At 39.7% G+C, this 20,797-nt stretch overlaps 1 protein-coding gene and 1 long non-coding RNA gene across 3 annotated transcripts in view; one reads left to right on the forward strand and one right to left on the reverse strand.

Annotated features, from left to right (window-relative positions):
- Window positions 1–20,797, forward strand: part of ncapd3 (non-SMC condensin II complex, subunit D3) — a 70,967-nt gene that overhangs the window by 21,123 nt on the left and 29,047 nt on the right. For both annotated transcript variants that reach the window (XM_030156476.1, XM_030156477.1), the window contains exons 12-17: window positions 2,109–2,147; window positions 2,679–2,771; window positions 2,854–2,927; window positions 7,167–7,301; window positions 17,058–17,278; window positions 18,152–18,343. In XM_030156476.1, coding sequence (XP_030012336.1) covers window positions 2,109–2,147; window positions 2,679–2,771; window positions 2,854–2,927; window positions 7,167–7,301; window positions 17,058–17,278; window positions 18,152–18,343 — 754 coding nt within the window. The remainder of the gene's footprint in view (window positions 1–2,108; window positions 2,148–2,678; window positions 2,772–2,853; window positions 2,928–7,166; window positions 7,302–17,057; window positions 17,279–18,151; window positions 18,344–20,797) is intronic.
- LOC115434526 (uncharacterized) lies at window positions 792–16,046 on the reverse strand. Its single transcript, XR_003937548.1, has 3 exons — window positions 16,036–16,046; window positions 7,889–7,893; window positions 792–1,052 (listed from the first exon to the last, which is right to left on the reverse strand). It is a non-coding gene; the product is annotated as an uncharacterized LOC115434526 (long non-coding RNA).

A 20,797-nucleotide genomic window follows, 5' to 3' on the forward strand; every position in this document is an offset into this window, starting at 1 on the left:
CATTGCCCTTGATACGACACAAGATCTAATGTAATCTAATCTTGTTGTTCTTCAATGACAGAAATGGTTTTCATCACAGTCTTTTATTACCCTGCCCCCCCAAAGGGGAGGCGACGGATATTTTTTTGGTTCAGTTTGTTTCTTTGTTTGTTAACACTTTAGTGGCAAAAGTATTGGTTGAATTCATACCAAATTGGGTTACATTGCCAGTGACCCAGAATAGATGTCATGACATCTTAGGAAAAGTAGGTCAAAGTTCAAATTTTTTATAAATTTTTAAAATATTTTTTCCCCTATTTACTTATAATGGATGCAGTTTCACATGTCTATAGAAACATCAATTTTGTTTCAATTTACTTCAAACTTGGCACATATACACCTGATGAAAATTTTAAGACCAGTTGAAAAATTGCATGAATTTACATTTTGCACTGTTGAATCTTAAGAAGGTTCAAAGTAAAGTTTGAAAATGCAAAAAGAAGAAATGGGAGTGAGGCAAAAAAAATTTGAGTTAGCAATTTATTGAAAACAACAATTAAACTGAAATAGGCTGTTCATCAGCCACTCAAAAGTTTAAGACCACAGTCTTTCAAAGCTAAAGTTTTTGCAAAAATGTGGATTCAGTGTCATTTTCTGTCAGTAGTCACACTGTCATGACCTCCTGATGGCAAAGGCAAAAAAGCTTTCTCTCTTTGAACGTGGTCAGATTGTTGAACTGCATAAGCAGGGCCTCTCGCAATGCGCCATCGCTGCTGAGGTTGGACGCAGTAAGACAGTCAGTTAGGGTTATGGAACAAAAAAGTCAAGTGGTAGACCCGAAAAATTTCACCAGCGCTGAGCTGGAAGATCCGATTGGGTGTCCGTCAAGACATGGGATGATCCTTGACCCAAATTAAGGCCATTACTGGTGCCGACTGCTGCCCAATAACCATCAGACGGCATCTGCCAGAGAAAGACTTTAAGAACGAAAAACGTCTTCAAAGGCCTTGTCTCCTTCAACGCCACAAAATTGCCCATTTGGACTTTGCAAGAGAGCACCAAGCATGGGACATCTTTTGGACCATCTTGCGTGTTCCCCTGATTTAAATCCAATTGAGCACATTTGGGGATGGATGGCAAGGGAAGTTTACAAAAATGGACATCAGTTCCAGACAGTGACTGTCTTACTGTGTCCAACCTCAGTAGCAATGGTGCATTGCGAGAGGCCCTGCTTATGCAGCTCAACAATCTGACCACGTTCAAAGAGAGAAAGCTTTTTTCCCTTTGCCATCAGGAGGTCATGACAGTGTGAATAACTATCAGAAAATGACATTGAATCCACATTTTTGCACAGATTTTGGCTTTTAAAGGCTGTGGTTTTAAACTTTTGATCGGATGATGAACACCCTATTTCAGTTTAATTGTTGTTTTCAATAAATTACTTACTCCAATTTTTTTTGTCTCATTCCCATTTCTTTTTTTCATTTTGAAACTCTAATTTAGAGCCTTCTTAAGATTTAACAGTGTAAAGTCTAAATTCTTGCAATTTTTCAACTGGTCTTAAGATTTTGATCAGAAGTGTATATAGAGGCAGTTCATATACTGACATCAGCACATACATAGATGACATCAGCTGGATCGATGCCAAAATAAGCTACAATATGTGCAAGGGGTGGGGTTTGTTGTGCCTGGCACCACTTGTTTAGTATTTCTTTTACAGCAGGGTTAAAATGTTCTTACGAAGAGAAAACTGTGCTAAACCTGCAATAATATAATAGTTGTCATATTACAAGTGAGAAGCTATAGCTGAGTTAGTAGAATGCTCAGTCCCACCCATCAGGTGTGCCTATGCACCATCTACTACGATAGTGAATTATGCAGGTTTCAATAGACTGTGTGTAGGTCAATATGGAAATGAAATGGTTGATTATTGCAGCCTTGTGATCATTTGTCCTTATAAATAAATAAATCTAGCTCCTACTGTGCTTCAGAGTTTATGGCTTATTTGCTGAATATTGTGTTGCATGTTCTTCCTTTCTATCACTCTTGTATACAGTGGAACACCTTGAAATCATCTCTCCTTTATAATTGTATTCAAATTAAAGTTGACACTCTGCTTTTTTTCCCAGGTGGGTCTCCGACAGTATTGGATGGTGAAATAACAGAAGGTGCAGTACAATTTTATGTTATGTTTATTTTTGTTTGTTTTTGTCGCCCAGTGAACACTGGGACTCATTTTTACAAGTGTTTCTGTGAAAAAAGTTCTTGAAGACCTGTCACAGAAGGTGGAAGTGTGGATTGATTACATCATTTACTGGCAATTCTAAATATGAAGATAAATTTATCCAGTTTCGTCTAATAAAGTCTGAATTTTCCTTCAATGATAAAAAAAAATGGATAGAAATAATTCCAATTAACACATTTAACTTTGATTTATTAGGCACAGTACAAAGAACTAGGTTCTTTCCTTGCTTGCCTTTGCATGTATATTTTACATGAGACTAGATGGTACAATATAAAGTAGACATGGGGCCATGTACTAGGTGTTTTTTATTCCTTCTACATAATTTAAAACTTTTTCTCAGCAGCTTTGTAACTGTACCTTTTTATGGAGTGGTCAATATTAGTAGCAAGACCTGTCAGGGTTCTGTCTATGTTCTCCACTGGAGAGATATGTAACATGAGTGACTGTGTTTCAGGAACCCTCAGTTCACAACAGACACAGAAAACGTATCGCTCTTTGCCATTCAGGACTGTGGAGATCAGTGGTACTGAAACCTCAAACAGCGAAGGTAAGATATACCAACCCTCTTGTTTTAACTGTGTTAAGTTTTTGGTTGATGTCTTGTCTTTTTTCCCCAATTCTCTGTCCAGCCAAAGAGAATTTGGCTCTTCTCCTGCGGCGTGTACAAGACCCGAAAACAAATGTGAGAAAATCAGCTCTGCAGGTAAAAACCCCTCCAAACAAAGTTGTCAAGGTTCCTTCCTTGACTTTGAGAAAATCTGGTATATTTCTTCAACTAGTTAACTGTGCAGTGTACTAGTAAACAGTTGGCTACAGTCATTGATGCCAACTTAGCACTTTTGTTGCTAAATTTATTAACTTTTCAGACTACGCCAGCAACTTTTTTCCCCAAGAAGCACCAAGCAACAAATTCAGCTATTTTTACAATTTGTTTGGAAACTTTTAGCACCTTTTGAAAAGTGACCCAAACACTAAAACACACGCACATTTCCCCTCTAAATGACATGAAATGATTTTATGTTATAGTCAGAAAAACCCACAGTCTGTCTGCTTAGCTGTAAAAGTCAGTATTTCCAACTTAACCACTTTGTTGGTATGTTTAGTGATTTTTCAACCCCTCTAGATACTCTTTATCAAAAAAAAGTGACTAGTGACAAATCTATCAATTTTTTCTGGTGTTGTTGGAGACTTTTGGAGACTCTGATGTGAAAGCACTTATTGTCAAATCACTGCACTGACAATAAATCACTTCCATTGACATTGACAGTTTTCGACAGTGATTGGCAAGTCAGTTTCCGGTTAACTTCCTGCTCCAGTCACAACAGTTGGGAAATGGACTAACAGAAAAACTTGAGTGCTTCAGCTGTCAGAAAAAGGAGTAAATATAATATGAGGGATACTTTTAAGTTCCAGAGAATAGTGGGTGACTCGAATGAACATTGCTGTATACCAGTTTGCACCGGATTGAGTCGCTGTAATAGGTACTCCCTAAACCAAATGAGACAGAATAACAGTAGTAGTTCTGCTACGGTACAATAACCACTTCCTTGGCCTTTGGTTTATACTTCTGTCATTCGTTTTACAAACATGTACCCAATTTGGATCAAATATAAGGGCATTTCGGTGAGCCAGGGGTGGGAAGGGGTTGGGGTGTGTCAGGTTCAAAACACCTAGATATAAAGAAAGACACAAGAACACACAGGAGTCAAGTATCTCTTGCTCGCGAGGAGAGTAGTTGACAGAACACTGCTCAGTTACAATGTCCCAACTCACTCTGAAGGTCCTGCCCTTGCTCTCCTCATTTATTTCATTTGGGTGTTCCCTAGTTACATGAGTGTGATTAGTCCAGGGATTAAAGTTCTCCGTCACCACGACGGATTTCCGTCAAATGGAAAAATTGAGGGGGGAAAAAGTCATATTGAAGTAACTTCCCCATGTGTTTTGCGAAGTCCAGTCGGCACCGCGGTCCTGTCCTGGGTCTGCAGACCTGAATCTGCAGGTGTTTAACACAGGCACGCCACGCACAGGGGGCTAATAGGTTTAACAGTGATGATAATAAGATGACTTCTTTATTTTTATGTTGGGAGGAGAGATTGATGACTATTTATGTCTGGAAGGAAACGCTGCTCATTATGTGCCTCAGAAACACATGGACAAGTTCAGCTTTACCGAAGTTCAGCCTCCAGTCTAACTTTAGTTTAGTGCTAACAAGTAGCTTTCATTATGAAAGAACCACAGCGAAAAGGGAAGAAGACAGAACTGATCTACATGTACCTTCATGTTTGGGTTCATAGCTTATCTCCTCTTGCCGGTATATGACTTGTGTGTGTGTTTGTGTTTGTGTGTATGTGCCCTTCCCGTGCATGCGGCTGTGTGCGCCGCGGCCATACGCGGTTACGCGCCCGACAGCATAAGTGCTTTATTTTGACCCGTTTAGCATCTTATTTCTATCTGTGTGGTACAGTACGAAGATAAAATTGAATGAATGAGTAACACCCTTGGTATTTGCAAAGCCACTGTATTTTAAATACCCTCAGAGAGTATCTGTAACGGAATATAATTTCTGTTTCAGTTGACGTAATTTCTTCCAATCAAAAGAGAACATGATATTGGCGGGGGTTTGTGGACGCAGGTTTGACGACGTACAGATTATTTTGGCTAGCATATATGACATCATGGACACGTTTGTAGAGGAAGGGGCTGAAGTGGTAACTATTGAGAGATGCGTGAAAAATAGATGGAGGTGGCATGGCTTGATGAGAAGGGAGACGATGGAACTCCAGTTAGATCATGGTGCATGGCGTATTCCCCAAAATTCATGTGCTGTTGGAGTTGGAGTTATGTTTTAGGAGTTCCTAAATTGTTAAATATAAAGTTTTTCACTCATTTTTTGCAGTAAGGTTTTCTTCTAGTTGTTATTTTCACTTGCTTCAAAGGTTTTCATACCCTTTAAAATTAACCAGAGAGCACCAAAATGGACCTGAAGCTTTAAAAATTTTCTGGGGGAGGACCCCCAGACCCCCCACCAATACCGCTCATGACATTTTTTCCATTCATGTGACTAATCTTCTACACCTGTATACTCTCCCATTCAGTGTGTTTTACAGTATTGCCAAATTTGACAATATAAACTTGTACGCTATAGTAGTATTGTATTGCATCATTTTTAATAGTGGCCAATGATTTTGACCAGAAGAAAATTTTCAGTCAGATGAAAAATTTTGGATTAGTCTGAGGGTTTACATATTGACCACATTGTTAGTACATGGGTGCATGATTATTTTCCTCTTATTAAATGTCAAAACTCAATCATCCAGACGCATCTGTGTAGCCTTTGTGTGAACTTCTGCTTTCGATCAGACGACATGGGTCAACTGGTCTCCAAGGCATGGTCCCCATCCTCCGAGGTGGTTTCACTTCTGCAAAACCTGTAAAAGAACTCTAAGAGCGCTTTGCCCTCATTCAACATAGCATATAATAACATCATAAGTATGGCATGAATGTAATAACTTATGTACAATTATTCTAACAGGGTGTTTTCTTCACCCCAACTTCATTGTCATTCTGCTTTATTCCAGCATAATTTCACCCCAAATGAGTCTCATAGTAATCTAGTAAATCTAACATGAGGGATACTTTTAAGTGTCAGAGAACGGTGGGCAGCTCAAATGAACATTCCTGTGTGCCACTTTCCACCGGATTTAGTCACTATAATAGCAAAATAAGCTTCAGTTGCATTCCTAAAGACCCTGTCCTTCGAGTGCAGTGGGTACACAAAATACGAAGTACAGGGTTTGTTATTACTCAGCACACAAAGGTATGTAGCAGACATTTCTGCAGGGATTAAACCCATAGTACTGCTAAGGGTAGATGGGTTTTAACAACAAATCCCGTTCTTCGTATTTTGTGTATTCACTGCGCTCGAAGGACGGGGTCTTTAGGAATGCAATGGAAGCTTATTGCGCTATTATAGGGGGCTCCCTAAACCCAGGGTCACCAGCGCTGGTCCTCGAGAGCTACTATCCTGCATGTTTTAGATGTATCCCTCTTCCAACATGATTCAAAGGATAAGCCTATCATCAGGCTCTGCAGGAAGCCTGATAATGACTATCAGGTATGCTGGAAGAGGGAAACATCTAAAACATGCAGGATAGTAGCTCTCGAGGACCAGGGTTGGTGACCCCTGCCCTAAACTGAATGACAGTAGTCATTCTGGTATGGTACAATCACGCTCCCTTCGATTTATACATCTGTCATTTGGTTTACAAATGTGTACACATTTTATGTACAGCATTAAAACAGAATGACACCCATTTGGGGTGAAATTATGCTGGAATAATGCAGAATGACAATGAAGTTGGGGTGAAGAACACAGTCCAACCCCCTCCCACCCCTGACTTGCAGAAATGCCCTTAAATTTGATCCAAATTGGGTACACGTTTGTAAACCGAATGACAGAAGTATAAACCAAAGGACAGGGGAGCAGTTATTGTACCATACCAAAATGACAACAGTCATTCAGTTTAGGGAGTCCGTATTATAGCGACTCGATCCAGTGCAAAGTGGCACACAGCAATGTTCATTTGAGCCACCCACTGGTCTCTGGAACTTAAAAGTATCCCTCATATTAGATTTACTCCTTTTTCTGACAGCTGAAGTGCTCGAGTTTTTCTGTCAGTCCATTTACCAGCTGTTGTGACTGAAGCAGGAAGTTAACCGGAAACTGACTTGTCAATTACTGTCGAGATTGGAAGAATGTCACGAAACTGGTGCACAGAGCCTATTACATGCACATGTCCATTTATGCAAATTTGGTGATGACATAATTTAGTAATTTATAGTGACTTTTAGGACAGACAATAGATACTTTCCTTACTGAGGAGTTCGAAACACTGGCCACATTAATTGCCTGTTACCTCTGTTCTGAACTGCCCCTCAACAGGCGCTGGTGAGTCTCTTAAAGCACAATGTGATTCTGAATAGCTCGGAGACCCTATCTCTATTGTCAGAGCGTTGCAGAGACCCAGCTGTGTCTGTGAAGAAGAAGGCCCTGCAGTGTGTGGGGGAGCTGCTCTATGTGAGTATCAACTAGCAGAACAAAATACTATTACTATTATCACCACTACTGTCATTACAAAGTATTAGTACAAATATTGTTGTATTTATAACCTAATTCCAAAAAAGATAGAAACACTGTATACATGTAAACATGTATTTAAAAAAGATTGTGATGGTTTGCAAAACAACATAAATTCACTTTTTTAATTCGCAATTGAACAGAGATAATATATCAAATGTAAAATCTGACAAAATATACCATTTCAAGAAAGAAATAAAGTAATTTTTGAATTAAATAGCTGTTGGTGCACATGAAACAATATCCCTTGCAGGGGTTTTTCTAGAAAAATTAGTAAGAGGTAGGTAGGTAGGCAGGTAGGCGAGGGAGCGAAGCAACCAAGCGGGGTGGGGGGCTGTTTCCCCTTTTGAAAAACTGAGGTAAAAATGGAACATTCTGAGGCTATCTGAGAGGGATATTGTAACTCTAATGCAAGGTTATTATCGTTAACGAAAACGAACGAAATGACGAAAACTAAAATTGAAAAAACATTTTCGTTAACTGAAATTAATAAAAACTCTAATTAAAAGAAAAAAACGATAACTAACTGAAACTGTATTGTGAGCTTACAAAACTAACTAAAACGTATAAAAATTATGGATACAATTCCCTTCGTTTTCGTCTTTGTCAATATCGGATTGATATCAAATTGATTTATTTCGCTCCAGCAGTTTGAGCTGGTGACACCATACAACACTTCACAGTCTATCATGTGTGGTCACTGGTGGTTTGCAGTCATCTTCTGGTCCCCACTCTACCTGGAACATACAGACTAAAGCTGGGACAAAGCAACACAGTCCTGTCTGGGATTTACTGTAGTGATACATGGGTCGGGGTTTTTTTTTTTTTTTTTTTTTTGGCGTACCGTGTGTGTGCGCGTGAGTGACAAAGACAGAGCAGAGCTAAAGGTCAGAGTCAGTGTTGAACTAGCATCCAGGTTAAAACTGGAGAGTTTATCACCATGAAAAGGCCTTCCAAGCCCTGAACTGCACAGTTTAGAAGAGGAGAAAAGAGGAGGATGAAAACTAATCCAATTACAGAGGTATGGAACCTGTTAGAATGTTCAAAAACGTTTGATGTTACTAGCTACAGCTAGCTGAACTGAACTGAAGCAAAGTTGGCTAATAATGGAACTGGAGATGATTAAGAGATGAGATATCTGCTAAGGTGTAGTTTACTGATGAGGAACTGGGTTATATATGTTTATAAGTGGTTTATATATGTTTCTGTCTGCTTTAACTGCTGGTTAGCTGGTTTATAATAGGTTCCTATCTGCTTTAACTGCTGGTTAGCTGGTTTGTTTCTATCTGCTTTAACTGCTGGTTAGCTGGTTTATAATAGGTTCCTATCTGCTTTAACTGCTGGTTAGCTGGTTTATAATAGGTTCCTATCTGCTTTAACTGCTGGTTAGCTGGTTTGTTTCTATCTGCTTTAACTGCTGGTTAGCTGGTTTATAATAGGTTCCTATCTGCTTTAACTGCTGGTTAGCTGGTTTATAATAGGTTCCTATCTGCTTTAACTGCTGGTTAGCTGGTTTATAATAGGTTCCTATCTGCTTTAACTGCTGGTTAGCTGGTTTATAATAGGTTCCTATCTGCTTTAACTGCTGGTTAGCTGGTTTATAATAGGTTCCTATCTGCTTTAACTGCTGGTTAGCTGGTTTATAATAGGTTCCTATCTGCTTTAACTGCTGGTTAGCTGGTTTATAATGGGTTCCTATCTGCTTTAACTGCTGGTTAGCTGGTTTATATATGTTTCTATCTGCTTTAACTGCTGGTTAGCTGGTTTATAATAGGTTCCTATCTGCTTTAACTGCTGGTTAGCTGGTTTATAATATGCTCCTATCTGCTTTAACTGCTGGTTAGCTGGTTTATAATAGGTTCCTATCTGCTTTAACTGCTGGTTAGCTGGTTTATAATATGTTCCTATCTGCTTTAACTGCTGGTTAGCTGGTTTATAATATGTTCCTATCTGCTTTAACTGCTGGTTAGCTGGTTTATAATAGGTTCCTATCTGCTTTAACTGCTGGTTAGCTGGTTTATAATATGCTCCTATCTGCTTTAACTGCTGGTTAGCTGGTTTATAATATGTTCCTATCTGCTTTAACTGCTGGTTAGCTGGTTTATAATATGCTCCTATCTGCTTTAACTGCTGGTTAGCTGGTTTATAATAGGTTCCTATCTGCTTTAACTGCTGGTTAGCTGGTTTATAATATGCTCCTATCTGCTTTAACTGCTGGTTAGCTGGTTTATATATGTTTCTATCTGCTTTAATTGCTGGTTAGCTGGTTTATAATATGTTCCTGTCTGCTTTAACTGCTGGTTAGCTGGTTTATAATATGTTCCTATCTGCTTTAACTGCTGGTTAGCTGGTTTATAATAGGTTCCTATCTGCTTTAACTGCTGGTTAGCTGGTTTATAATAGGTTCCTATCTGCTTTAACTGCTGGTTAGCTGGTTTATAATATGCTCCTATCTGCTTTAACTGCTGGTTAGCTGGTTTATAATATGTTCCTATCTGCTTTAACTGCTGGTTAGCTGGTTTATAATAGGTTCCTATCTGCTTTAACTGCTGGTTAGCTGGTTTATATATGTTTCTATCTGCTTTAACTGCTGGTTAGCTGGTTATATATGTTTCTATCTGCTTTAACTGCTGGCTGCTTTGTGCATCTCCTCTCATGCTTTGCACATCTTCGCATTGTTTCACGTAAGTGACGTTGTGTATGGATTGCACCCCCCCTCAACCTGCTATAGGGAATTTATACATTGTACAGTACATTGTGTCTCTGCTCAGTCCATGAGCCGCCATAACCCGACCCCCAAATAAAGTGTCCAGGGTAACCCATATCCACGCCTCACTAATTTCTTTGAATAGGATGATGAGGAAGATAAAATATATGAAATAACTAAAACTAATACTAAAACTAAACTAAACTAAACTAAAACTAAGCATTCAGAAAAAAAACGATAACTAATAAAAACTAACAAACCTGCTCTAAAAACTAATTAAAACTAACTGAATAAGAGAAAAAAAGTCAAAACTAATTAAAACTAAACTATAATTAAAAATCCAAAACTATTATAACCTTGCTCTAATGGCCCTCCTGCAATTTTTTAAAGCAACCAATTAGGGCTGCAGCTATCGAATATTTTAGTATTCGAGTATTCTACTGAAAATTCCTTCGATTAATCGAGTAATCGGATAAAACTTATTTTTGCTTGGTTAAAGAGCAATTATAAATACACAAGAGGAAATAAGGTATTTCACTTAATAATGAAGGACAAATTGGTTTCCTTTTTATTTATTTATTTTTTGATAATTAGCAGTTTTATTTGTTACATTCATATTGTGCATACGCAACAAAATATATTTTCTGACTAGAAACATTTTCAGAGAGGCTATTGTAAATACAAAAAAAAGAAAGAAAATTTAATTACTTTCAACTTAGTATTTCTTGTAAGTATCAAACATATGAGGCATTAACAGATTTTTAAAAAGGCATGAACATTGCCTTTTTGATGTGCAGTTTAGCTTTGGCAGCTGTAAGTTTCAGAATTTACAATTTAGACAAAACAGGAATGTGTTGTGGCATAAAAATGGCAAGAACATTTGAACGGGAACTGTGATCGAGTCCATGCATGAACAGTTTGACACATTTCTGCTATATTCAGGAGAATCAAGGCAATGGACTTCCCACCTTATCAGTCTGTCTCATAACCTATAACCCCCCACCCTACACACACACACACAAACGTGTGCGTCCAGTTAATGGATGATTTGCTTCATTTTTAGCAAAAAGTAGTTGGATTTTGCCAAAATTTGGCTGTGACAAGGTAAGAGAAAGCTTTCAAGCAAGCCGTGCACCAGTTTGGCTGTGCTTTTAGAAAATCACCCGTGCAAATCACAGCTCGCTGCCTAAATATATGCTTGTGAAAATCATAATAAACTAGCCACACATTCGACAGTAGCCATAATTAGCAGAAACCTAGCCCTCTGCAGGGCTAACGTTATGTTCGTAAGGTATATTGACATTAATCTCATTGATCTGTGCTACGTTAATTCTATTTTATCTCGGATCCTCTGCTCCATTCTGGAAGTTTAATGAGAAGATGCTACATCGTAGATGTGATGTTTTATGGAAGGGTAGTGTTACAACGGATACATGACACAGTGTTTACCTTGCTCTTCAGTCTGAAATGCTTCCACACTAAGGATATTTTCTGTCTTTTTTGTTGTGTTTTTTTTGTCTTTCGTCGTCATTGCTGTATTGACTCGCCGGTGTATGTGCATCTCTTCTATCTTCCCGCTGCTTCATCCGAACACTTCCGCGTCCTCCGTCATCTTCCTTTGCGTGAGTAACATAGGCGCGTTGTGACACATTAAGTAGTCCGTGCGAAATGCCGTGCTTTGAACTTTACAATTAAATAAGTGATTCCTCGAGGCAGAGAATATTCCTCGATCATTTTTTGTAATCGAGGTACTCAAATTACTCGAGGAATCGTTTCACCCCTACAACCAATCAAAGAGTAGCTTATTCTTCTGTTAGAAGTGTAATAATGTTGTAAATTTCGGTAATGGGGCGCTAGCCGAAAGTATGAGGGCGCAGCGCCCCTGTTCCCTGGTTCAGAAAAACCCCTGCTTTGGTAGATTGAGCTTATTAAATGTGTCCACAGTGCATCTTTGTTAACCTTATGCTTCTCCACCCATTTTCTCTTCTCTGGTTCAAGCACAATTGTAATCAAACTTCTGTTCAGTAACTAGAGTTACCATCCACAGTTACTGAAATTTGAGGACATGAGGAGTGAAATAATCCTGTGCCCTGTTTTAGACTATGTGCAATGAAAACTCAACATGAAAACATGTTGACCATAAGGCAAAGTCAGGGTTGTTTGTTTCAGAAAGATATCACTTGTATACTGATCAGTCTGTGAAGCTAACGGCCTTAACCTGATTACTGTCAAGATTTCTTTAACAAACCCTGAGTTTACAAGTCTGCAGCTTTCTGGCATGTTTGATCTTTTCATTTATCCAAGTGGTATCACAGAGAAAATCTGAACCTGATGTATGTAGTGTAAGTGTTAGAAAAAATTATGTTTGTGAATTAGAGCCCAACTGATATTGGATTTTTGGGGCCGATACCGATATTGGGGGCTAAAAAAAAAAGCAGATATCCATTATATCGGCCAATATCCGATATTGGCTGATAACCGGTATATTGGCCGATATATGAAATAAGAACATTGATCTACACAGGATGTAATGATCTTATATTAGATAATGGTGAACAGGTGGGTTAACAGTTGCATACATCTTTGTTTATCTCACACAAATAATTTACACAACTTTCAAACGCTGTATAATAGTCTTATATTAGACTAGTATGTGACCTGTGGGGAACCACGGGTTGTAGATGTGGTAGTTTTTATGCATGGTGAGCAGACTTTTGAAAAAGAATTGAGTCTATATTTTATAACTAGTGACATAAAAATTGTTTGGTAAATCATTCTTTAAAATGTAAGCAACACCTACCTTTAATGAATCCAAGTACAAAGTAAGCTATGCAATCACAAAAATAATTAGAGCAAAAAATATTACTTACCACAAAATAATGTTTTCCCTCAAAAATTTTGATGTGTCTTCCTTACGGCACAACTTCCCATGTGGACTAAGGACTAAACTGAGCATGTGCAGACTGAATTAGGTGAGTCCTAAGTTGTTCCTGATTGGAGCAATTGCAAGAGTTACAACTGACCCATGTTGCAACTGTCCCCAGTCTCCCCTACACTATTAATACCCAGGCATGCCTGCAGAATGAAACTGTGAGGTAGACAGGAAGCGCACGGACATGAGTGTGTGAATATATATCATGTATGGAAAATTAACGGAGCCAGTACAATATCAAGGGCTCCGACCTGGGCTTTGATAAACCTCTCGCTCTCAAACAATGGCTTTTGTTCCCAAGAATTCAAATTTCGGCTACTAGCCAATAAGTATCAGAGAGGGGGCGGGTCTTGTGGAGACGATTGAACTGGTTTGGAGCCAACAACTTCAGAGTAGCCAACTGTACATGGTGACACTCGCATAGGTGGAAGGCAAGCAGATGAAGCATTTATCAAAAATGTTGTTGTTCCTAGTATGCATTTCACATACTGATAAAAGCCTGGTAAACATTTGTCCAAGATGCAGTCATTAAAATCATCCAGAATAAACACAGGAGCATCAGGTTTGCTCTGGTGATGGTGTGAACACAGTCTGTGATTTGGCTGGCTGCTCTGGTGGCATTCCCACTTGGAGGGATAAACACAACACACAAAAAAATGTTGGTAAAGTCCTACGGCTGGGTGATATGGAAAAAAACATGATCACAATCATTTTTTTCATGTCAGACAATACTGATATATATCACGATATAAATCAAATCACTATTTTTGTCAAGCTTAAATTTTCCGTTACTCATACACTATATTGCCAAAAGTATTTGCTCACCTGCCTTGACTTGCATATGAATTTAAGTGACATCCCATTCCTAGTCTATGAGGTTCAATATGACGTCGGTCCACCCATTGCAGCTATAACAGCTTCAACTCTTCTGGGAAGGCTGTCCACAAGGTTTAGGAGTGTGTTCATGGGAATTTTTGACCATTCTTCCAGAAGCGCATTTATGAGGTCACACACTGATGTTGGATGAGAAGGCCTGGCTCTCAGTCTCTGCTCTAATTCATCCCAAAGGTGTTCTATGGGGTTGAGGTCAGGACTCTGTGCAGGCCAGTCAAGTTCATCCACACCGGACTCTGTCATCCATGTCTTTATGGACCTTGCTTTGTGCACTGGTGCACAGTCATGTTGGAAGAGGAAGGGGCCAGCTCCAAACTGTTCCTACAAAGTTGGGAGCATGGAATTGTCCAAAATGATTTGGTATGCTGAAGCATTCACAGTTCCTTTCACTGGAACTAAGGGACCAAGCCCAGCTCCTGGAAAACAACCCCACACCATAATCCCCCCTCCACCAAACTTTACACTTGGCACAATGCGGTCCGACAAGTATCGTTCTCCTGGCAACCGCCAAACCCAGACCCGTCCATCAGATTGCCAGATGGAGAAGCACGATTTGTCACTCCAGAGAACGCGCCTCCACTGCTCTAGAGTCCAGTGGCGGTGTGCTTTATACCACTGCATCCGGTGTTTTGCATCACACTTGGTGATGTATGGCTTGGATGCAGCTGCTCGGCCATGGAAACCCATTCCATGAAGCTATCTGCGCACTGTTCTTGAGCTAATCTGAAGGCCACATGAAGTTTGGAGGTCTGTAGCGATTGACTCTGCAGAAAGTTGGCGACCTCTTCGCACTATGCGCCTCAGCATCCGCTGACCCCCACTCCGTCAGTTTACGTGGCCTACCACTTGGTGGCTGAGTTGCTGTCGTTCCCAAACACTTCCACTTTCTTATAATACAGCTGACAGTTGACTGTGGAATACTTAGGAGCGAAGAAATTTCACGACTGAATTTGTTGCACAGTTCCATCTATCACAGTTCCACGCTGGAATTCACTGAGCTCCTGAGAGCGACCCATTCTTTCACAAATGTTTGTAAAAGCAGTCTGCATGCCTAGGTGCTTGATTTTATACACCTGTGGCCATGGAAGTGATTGGAACACCTGATTCTGATTATTTGGATGGGTGAGTGAATACTTTTGGCAATATAGTGTAAGTTAGATGTGAAGACATCAGAAGGTTATTTTTTATTTAAATAAGATTTATTTTCTGTCAGAGGTTGAATGTGACAAATGTGCTGACAAACATTATACAGCTGTTTCAGGTAAATAAAACAGGTATATATATTTAAAACTAAACTAAAAGTCTGACCAGCAGGCAAAAGCATTCAAGTTTTAAAAGAGAACACAAACAAAATAGACCATCTTCACGAAACAATACCGGGAATATATACGTGGGGGTTTGTTCCGTAAGTGGCGTAAAACCGAAAGTGAAACTTAAGGAAAGGTGAGGGTTTGCGTTCATCACAAAGGCTATGTGTATTCGTTTGGTACACCTCAGTATTGAAGGCCCGAACCGAACTGGTTCGCACCCTACTTCTCAGTAACCCTGTTGTTTGAGTTCTTGGTCATATTTTCTCCTGAGGGAACATTCATTCCGCTGCAGCCCAAACCAGTGGCGGCTGCTCATCTTTCAGAGAGGGGAAGCTCATTGTCAGCTTACATCAAAAAAATAGTCAAATTATTTAAACATAAATTAGGCCCTCCGTTCCTTTTTAAGACTAGAAAAGCACTCGGAGAGTGCAGACCTCCGCCAAGACAGATCTGCCCCCCCGATCACCACCAAAATTTAATCATTTGTTCCTTGTGCTAGTATCAACATTTCCTGAGATTTTCATCCAAATCTTTCCATAACTTTTTGAGTTATCTTGCACACGGACAGACAAACAAACCAACGCCGGCAAAAACATAACCTTCTTGGCGGAGGTAAAAATGGTCAGTGACCTTATCGTACCAAGTAGGCATCTTTTCCAGGGACTTGATAGCTAGTTCACTCCGACCTAGCCAACAGTATGATTGATTTAACTATCTACAAAACGATATTAAACTCGAACAAGAAATGATTAAATTATGTAACTGAAACAAGAAAACCTTGAAATTATGTTAAATTGAAACAAGGAAGTACAATGAGTGTGTTTTATTTACAGTGCAAGAAATGAACAAGTAATTTCCTAGTGGTTTCTCTCTTGATTTCACAAGCAGAATGTGCAACGGTATTAAACTGAACTGTGTCAAGTGAAGGAGTAGATCTCAAAATAGCTGTCAATCAAACGGGATTCAGCCTTTTGACTGATCCTCCAATCAGCATGTGGAAGCCCAGAGTCCAACCCCACCAAAGTCCACCCACAGCTCCATTCACCATCAACATCGTGGCATTTATCCAATTACCATCCAGTTTTGAGGTAATGAAAAAAACTGTTCCATGAAGTCCCATTGAAGTGTATGGACGCTGAGCATCTACAGGCAATTGTATTGACCATAGATCGTATGAGAAAACAGCGCAAGGGGAATGTATGAGAAGTTAACATCGTGTCCGTTGATTTGTGATAAAGCTGATTCTGAACAAACTCGTCTTTGAGATGAACGTGTTCTAACACATTTGTAGTCAATGAAATGTCAACACAACTGTACGTATTTGACCATTTAATTTGCGTAATTTTAGGGGAAGCTGAGCTTCCCATGCAGTCTTTGAGAAATCGCCTCTGGCCCAAACATTAGCCTGTGTGCTGTGGCTGGCTCTTACACCTGTGCTGTGTGCATCAACCTAACTTGACGTGGCTCTAGCGTGATGGGTCGTTGCAACTCTACTTAATTATGATTGGCTGTTCTTATGTCTGTCAAAACATGGATGAATAAATTCTATCGAAATTGTATCGTGCATGTCTCATATTTCTATCAAGGAAGAGTTATTTTGTGACATATCATTATCGTTTTATTGCCCAGCCCTATAAGTTCCTTAGGATGGTAGTAAGGCCATAGGGTGACAAGTAGCAGCTCCAGATTAGGGTTAGATATTCTGTCCCTGACAACAAAGTTGTAAAGTGTCCCTTAAAACAAGATTTTGATTACAACTGCTAGTAGTTGTAAGAACAACATGAACAGATTATGATGTAAAGATAGGGCATGCATCTGATTAAATTAATGGTTTTTGTTCTCTTTATCATCAGGCTAAACCTGACAGCCGTCTGGTGCAGAGGGCATGGCTGCAGGGTGTCGTGCCTGCTGTGGTGGATTCAGAGAATAGTGTTCAAGAGAAGGCTCTAGAGGCTCTGGACCAAGTTCTTCTCAGCCAGGTCAAGTTACACTCTGCAGGACACCATCTAGATGCAGCGCAGACATTGACCTGGGACCTACTGGACCTGCTCTGCCATGAGTGCCATAACCTCAGGTTGGATAAACTACATCAAAATGAATATTAAATGCATTTTATAAAAGATAGTCAATTTGTTTTCCATTAAGTTTCCTGAAATGATCAAAACTTAATGTTAATACTCAGCAGAAATGATCATGTATCATTTGAGGCAGTCAAAAAACAGGTGATCCAGAAGGAGCTGCAGAGCTGCTCCGCATCCAAGGTAGAAAGTAGAGGTGGTTCAGGCATTCATTTAGGATGCCTCCAGAATGACTTCTGGTGAGGTATTTGAGGACTGTCCAACTGGGAGGTAATGCACCCTAAGGGCATGTAGACTGGCCTGGAAGCACCGTGAATCTCCTCAAAAGAGCAGGAGGAGGGTACTGAGGAGAGAGAAGTCTGGACTTCTTTACTTGAGGGCGGCCATGCTCAGATGGTAGAGTGGGCCATCCAATAACTGAAGGGTTTGCTGTTCGAATCCCGCTCTGTCCGTGTGCTGTTGTGTCCTTGGGCAAGACACTTCACCCTTCTTGCCTCCAGTGCTGCTACTCACACTGGTGTATGAATGCGTACGAATGTTTGGTGGTGGTCGGAGGGGCCGTAGGTGCGGATTGGCAGCCACGCTTCCATCAGTCTGCCCCAGGGCAGCTGTGGCTACAAATGTAGTTTACCACCACCAGAGTGTGAATGTGTGAGCGAATGAATAATGGATCCTCTGTACGTGCTTTGAGTATGCATTCATAGAAAACCGCTATATAAATCTAATCCATCATTATTATATTATTACTTTGGCTGCTGAAGCTGGCAGCCTAGGCTAAAGCTAAATCTTAGAGTCTTTTGTGCAGAATTTGCTCAGATGCATTTTTTCTGGCTGAAACTGTAATCATTATTCTTCTGTGGTTCTTTCAGTCAGTACTTCAGTCGGGCCTTCACCATCTGGTCCAAACTGAACAGATTCACACCAACTTTCATCAGCAACCTTATCTCACATACTGAGACGGATCATGCTGGTGGGGCCTGGTTGCTCCTCTCCAAGGTTGTTGCTTCATCGCCCAAACTGCCTTATGGAAAAATCTTGGAAGCCTGGGACAATATGGTCAGGTGAGTGTGCACACAGCATTTAGCGTAGGGGTGTTCAATACGTTGATTGCATGGCATTGAAAATAAATAGATGTTAACCCATATGATGTTTATGCTCCAGCCAGGATTCAAACCCTGATCTCCCACACTGAAGTCAGCAGTGTTACCTACTGAGCTATATGCGGATATACTGTATAATCCCTTTGTATAGCTATCCCAGGAATTCCATCAGTCTGAGATTTTTGTCCATCCCATTTCTCTGAGAGAAATAAATCAGTAGGAGAGGTGCAGTGCATACTTTGGTGGCTGAATTTCAATTTTTGGATTTCTTTAATATATTTTTAAAAATTTCAATTTAGACAATTTGTCCAACCCATTTCTCGGACACTATAAAAGAATTGGGTGACAATTCTTTTCAAAGGCAGAGTATTAGCAGTATTAGTAAGATCTGCTTGCTTTTTCCACTTGTTTTTTTTATTTTTATTGTCATTATTATTATTATTTTTTTTTTATTCTTTTTTTATTCTTCAGTGTCTTGTGCACATCACAGTTTTGATTATTGTTCCTGATAACATGAACTCAAGATAAACCATTCAACAGTGATCCAACAGAGCTTTTCTTTTCTAGAACTTGATGGCATATATTCCCAGAGAAACATGATCACAAAATACAAAGTATAACTAGCAAACATTTATGTCTTTGTTATCCAGAAAAACACATCAATTTTGCAATTAAGGATTTTTTATAAATTTACAGGAGACAGGAACTTGATTTATTAAATTCAGTGTTTCCTGTGGACATAGGGCACAGGTTTTGTTCGTGCACTTAATTCTTCTTGGTTTCTCAAAAGAGCCCTAGAACTCTCCTGTATGGAAACTCTGCTGGTGGTGGCCCACCTATTATGGTCCAATCCACAGATTAATACTATGATCATTTTATTTGAAACAGTCACCTTTCGTTATAGCAGCTGCTCAGTGTAGAAAAAAAATCCCTTCATGCTGCTGATCTGACGATTACTTCAGAAAGGTGCAGTGTCATGTACAATTTTTACCCCCCTTTTTTAGTGCTACCAGTGTTTTTGCACATGTACACTATGTGTGTAAATTTGGTACAGTATGTAGCAGTGCTGGTTTTACACCCTCATTAGTTTTACCCCTATTAACTGTGTAGTTGTGGATATCGAAATAAAGTGAAACTTACTATAGTAAATGATAAATAAATAGGGTAAATTCAGTAGGATAGGTTTCACTACCAGATTACTACAGGATGTTTACATCGGGAAGAATGCAATTGCACCAGGGTGTAAAATGAACACCCTCCAAGTGCCAGTGGCAGATAAAAAATTTGTTTGGAGTGTAAAACAACAACACACACCCACCAGTGGCCGAAGGAAAATTTTGAATTGAATGTGAGTTTTTTTTTTTTTTTTTCATACATTAGACCATTTCTGCCAAATCGCTTTAAGCAGGTTACTGACACAGACTCAGACATGTCTGACTCAGGCGGATGATGTGGTGATTACCTGAGCCAGAGTTCTACAAGGTGCCATCACCTATGGCTGAGTGTGGATCCACGTTAATATTCCTAGAACGACTGGCTTCTGTGACCCACCTCGGAAAGCCTCCACCAACCAGACGGTCCGGGCGGCTAGCTCCTCCGCACCATGTGCGGGTTTGACTTTGAGGCCAGGAGGAGCTCCCGCAGAGGGGTTTTCCCCACCCTTCCTCTCCACCCCTCCCACACCAGAACCCGCGCAAGCGAGATCGAGACGCCTGTCTCCCCCAGAGGCCCACGAGATGTGCGGTACCTGGGTCAGGGACTTGTGGTCCTGCTCTGAAAAATCAGTCTTATCCACTATTACTCAATAATGCAAAATTGAAATAAAATTGATCAAATCAATTTTTTTACCCAGCCCTAGTATTCATAGAGCATTCTAGACAAATATCTGTGGTCTGTGGAGTTATTTTCATTTATACTCAATCCCAGTTGATGTTGTTTGTTTTAATTTCCCTTTTCCTGCGGGTTAAATGGAATGTTCCTGTTAAAGCTGTCAGACATTTGACTCAATGTTAAAGGTGGCACTTTTGAATATTTTTATTACATGATGATGCAGCAGTCACCTTGAAATGAACAATAACCTAATAAAATGGCAATAATCAAATTTTATCTGTACATAACTATTATTATTAACTTAAGTTGGATTTTCATAATAAAAATGTATGGTAATTATTTTAAGTCAAATAAGGCATGTAATTTTTATTTGGCTGATGAAAAATATTTTTGGCCGGTAAATTTTGGAGGTCACTAGCCAATGGCAGATGAGGTAAAAAGTTAATTTTATGACCTGATTTGCACATGCCCGGCGGTATGGAGCATGCGCATAATTCTTAGGGGGTAAAAATTGTACAGCAGCACGGCGTACTTATTGAAAATAGTAGGCCTGTTATGTATTATACATATGTATAATAAGTCTAA

Source organism: Sphaeramia orbicularis, chromosome 15 (genome assembly GCF_902148855.1).
Source record: "Sphaeramia orbicularis chromosome 15, fSphaOr1.1, whole genome shotgun sequence".
In the NCBI taxonomy this organism is placed as follows: domain Eukaryota; kingdom Metazoa; phylum Chordata; class Actinopteri; order Kurtiformes; family Apogonidae; genus Sphaeramia; species Sphaeramia orbicularis.